Source organism: Sinocyclocheilus anshuiensis, unplaced genomic scaffold (assembly GCF_001515605.1).
Source record: "Sinocyclocheilus anshuiensis isolate Anshui unplaced genomic scaffold, SAMN03320099.WGS_v1.1 scaffold1641, whole genome shotgun sequence".
Lineage (NCBI taxonomy): Eukaryota > Metazoa > Chordata > Actinopteri > Cypriniformes > Cyprinidae > Sinocyclocheilus > Sinocyclocheilus anshuiensis.
The window spans coordinates 423,873-427,930 of record NW_015539968.1 but is presented as its reverse complement, the minus strand read 5'-3'; the positions used below and the strand labels follow the sequence as shown (position 1 = coordinate 427,930).

At 32.4% G+C, this 4,058-nt stretch overlaps 1 protein-coding gene and 1 long non-coding RNA gene across 2 annotated transcripts in view; one reads left to right on the top strand and one right to left on the bottom strand.

The window, feature by feature from the left end:
• Positions 1-4,058, top strand: part of LOC107687062 (protein FAM135B-like) — a 65,292-nt gene that overhangs the window by 34,631 nt on the left and 26,603 nt on the right. The window contains exon 4 of the mRNA XM_016484211.1: positions 2,457-2,596. Within this exon, the coding sequence (XP_016339697.1) occupies positions 2,457-2,596 (140 nt within the window). The remainder of the gene's footprint in view (positions 1-2,456; positions 2,597-4,058) is intronic.
• LOC107687063 (uncharacterized) overlaps positions 1-4,058 on the bottom strand; it is a 12,674-nt gene that overhangs the window by 4,377 nt on the left and 4,239 nt on the right. The gene's annotated exons all lie outside the window — the stretch shown is intronic.

Below are 4,058 nucleotides of genomic sequence, written 5' to 3'. Positions count from 1 at the left end.
CCTGCTGAAAACATTGACCAGGGACTCACATACTAAAAAGAAATAGACACACACATTGAAATAGGTCACATGAATATATTTTACACTATACTCAATAATCTGCAGTCTCGTTATATTGCAACAATTTGCCAACTTGAAGATTAAAAATGTAAACAAAATTGTTCCACAAACATTTTAATGTGTCCTGATTGTATTTTGAATATAAATATAGTGTAGGCTAATAATAGCGGACTTACATGCTTCTTTTTAGGGGTGTAACGATCCATCGATATGGATGAAAGAAAGAAAACGCATGTGTATCAGTATATTGGATCCATGCTTTCCTTCTTAAAGTGAACGCAGACTAACAGAAAACTTCTGTCAAAGAAAAAAAATCTCACTGATTTTGACTGAACAACTTTTATAAGGATTAATCTATATTTTGACTATGCAGTGTTATTTTACATTTGATTATTACATTTCTGAACCTGAACATTTCTTTTAGATCTGCTTGAAAAACCTGAAAAGCACTGTTTATTTCATTTGTCTTTGTTATATTGTATTTATTTTCTGCTATTGCTTGTAATTTGGTTATCTGTAGAAAAGGTTTTTAGCACTGAGCCCATAGTAGCAGCCAAAAAACGTCTCAAATAAAGTTTTAACAGTTTTATTTTTGTATTTTTAAAATCTATTTTTCTACATTAATGTATTTTTTCCAACAACTTTATTATTTAAAAAAAAGTGTAGGCCTATTTTTTGTTGTGAATGTCCCAATTGAGGAGCAGTATGTGGAAATTTAAGATAAATGTTTATGTTATATGTTTTGGTTGCATTTGTGAGTTAATATAAATGTAGATGGTTGTTTAAAATAGGTATATAATATAATAATATCGATATATCGATCGATATTCTCCTGTATCGAACCGTATCGAAATCGTATCGCATAATTTTTTGAAGTATTGGCAAATATCGTATCGCTTGGTATGAGAATCGATATCGTATCGTATCATGACGAACCATCCGATTTACACCTCTACTTCTTTTACTATATAATCATCATTATATAGTATATATATATATATATATACAGTATGTACATTTTCTATATGCGGTTTGGTCTGATTCTCATGGTTAAAAAATGCTACATTAACTTTTTGAGGCTACTTTACTGTAAACTTTAATAGAAAACTATACTTTTTATATTGGTAAATGTGGTTTATAAAACATTATGAAAACATTGCACTGCAACCTTATTTAACAAAATTATTAAATGACAAATATTGCACTGTTTGTGTGTGTGTGCGGTTTCTAGAACATTTTTTAAACACTGCACCACCAAAAAAATTAAATTAAATTAACAATTCAATTAAAATAATAAAACATTTATTGTACTGTTTTCTTTGTGTGTTTTCTAAAACATTTTTTTTAAACATTGCACTATGACATCACTAACTGAAATTCAAAATACAATAAAATAAATGAAAAAAAATAATACTAAAATGAAAAAAGTACTGTTTTTGTGTGGTTTCTAAAACAGTTTTAAAACACTGCACAGCAACATTACTTAACTAAAGAAAATCACAATGATAAAATAAAAATAGAAATAAATAACGATATACTGTGCATTGGGCTGTTTCTAAAATATATTTACAACATTGCACTCTAAAATGACTTAATAAATTACTACAACTACTACTAATAATAATAAATTACAAAAGAAAAGTTTTTTTGTGTCCGGTTTCTAAAATATGTTTAAAACACTGCACTACAACATTACTTAACTAAATAAAATAAAATGATAATAAAACAAACAAAAAATGACATAACAAATTACAAAACACAAAGTTTTTTTTGTGTCCGGTTTCTAACATATTTTTAAAACACTGCACTACAACATTACTTAACTAAATAAAATAAAATGATAATAAAACAAACAAACAAACAAAAAATACTATTTTTGTGCGATTTTCTAAAATATTTTTAAAACATTGCACTGTAACATAACAAAATTACAAATATTGTACCTTTTTTATATAACAGTGCACTGTGACATTACAAAACAAAAATGTAATGTTGTACAAATGTTTTACACTTGGGCTTTCCCTCAACCCAAAGTCTCCTCTTGTTCTCCATCTAAGAGCTAGGGCACTATCTAGGAGCTGCAATTGAGATATATAGTAATAGTATTCCTACAGGCCCTGCTCTCTGACAGTGTAAGTATTTTCATTTGATGTTTTGCTTTCTCTTGAATTCTAAAAGCCTCAAATCACAATCCTGCCAAACGCTGTCAGAAAATACCGTCTGAAAACAACAGACTAGATATGAATGAAACATCTACAGCTCTCTTTATGCAGGGAAGCGTCACTGAATGAGCTTTGAAGTTCACGCTGTGGAGAATCTCTCTCTGGAGATTTGCACCGCAGATAAATAATCTACTTTTTCTTCCTCTCTGTCTGTCTGTCTGTCTTGCTGCGTAGGCGAGTGCAGTTTCAGCAGCGCAGGGGTTCACGATGGCGGCGTGTTCAGTCGGATCTTTCAGATCCTGTACAGGAATGAAGAGGTGACCCTGGAGGACCGCATGAACTTCAGAGTGCACCTGCTGCTGGACGGGGAGAGGGTGAGTGTCCCGCTGCTCTGGCAACAGAAGACACGAACACATGTGAAGCTATAGTTAAAGAAGCAGGATGGCAGCCAGAAGGTTATAGGTTCAAATCCCCAAGAAAGTATGAGTATGAGGTGGTATAATTGTAAATTGTATACATAATTCAGTCAAAATGCTGTTAAATAAAAAGGTGCAGAGGTACATATATCACATGGTTGAAACTTACATTCATTAGAGTTTAAGAGTCTCTTATGCTCACCAAGGCTACTTTATTTGATGAAAAATACAGTAAAACAGTAATAATTGTGAAATATTAGTACAACTTAAAATAACTGTTTTCTATTTGAATATATTTTAAAATATAATTTATTTCTGTGATGCAAAGCTGAATTTTCAGCATCATTACTCCAGTCTTCAGTGTCATATGATCCTTCAGAAATCATTCTAATATGCTGATTTGCTGCTCAAGAAACATTTCTTATTATTATCAGTGTTGGAAACAAATGCTTAATACTTCGTTGGAAACTGCAATGCAATTTTTCAGTGTTCTTATTATCATCAGTGCTGAAAATAGTTGTGATTGTAAATATTTTATGGAAGCTGTGATACATTTTTCTCAGGATTCTTTGATGAACAGAAAGTTATTTTATTTGAAACAGAAATCTTTTGCAAAAAGTATTTTACGTCACCTATGGCCAATTTACTGCATCCTTGCTGAATAAAGGTATTAATTTTGTTCAAATATAAATATATTTGAAATATAAATATGAACAGTGGTGTATTTGATTTAAAGATTTTACACTAATCTATGGTATGTTGAAAGTTTATGAACTTTTTCCACACATGAAAAGGAGAGAGAGGCAGGGAATTGTGGGTGGGGAGAGTGTCTTATCAGATTTCTATGGCCATCTTTCTTATTGTTAACCTTGAAGCAGTTATCTGTGGCCACGCTCCTCTCCGTCTCTCCCCCTCAGATAAGACTTCTAAAAATGGCTTTCCATTTCCCCAGAGTGTGAGTTTAATCAATCTGTGTATCAATAATTGGAGCAGCCTTGTTTGTTTTCAAAGATCGGTCGGAGTGCGGCAGTTTCTCAGAACGGGGCGGAACCTTCTGTGTAAATCACATCAGGGTTCCTTTCTAGAGGAGATCTGTGGGAACAGCACATGCAAAAAAAACATAACATATGAATTATGTGTGCACATGTGAGAGCACATCAAATTCACATGGTTCCGTTTACTGCATAAACCAGCATCCAAGCGTCAAAACATACCTAACCAGCATATGCTGTTTTTTTCAACAGGGAGAAAAAATAATGCACACCCGAGGTGGTGATTACAGGTGGTGACAGTTACACCTCGTGTGTGCATTCATTTTCTAATAATTCAACAGCCCGGAGTCAATTATTCCACTTATACTATGGTTACCACACCTCAAGACATCGATCAGATGATATATTTAAAGGGATTCGTCTGGGTT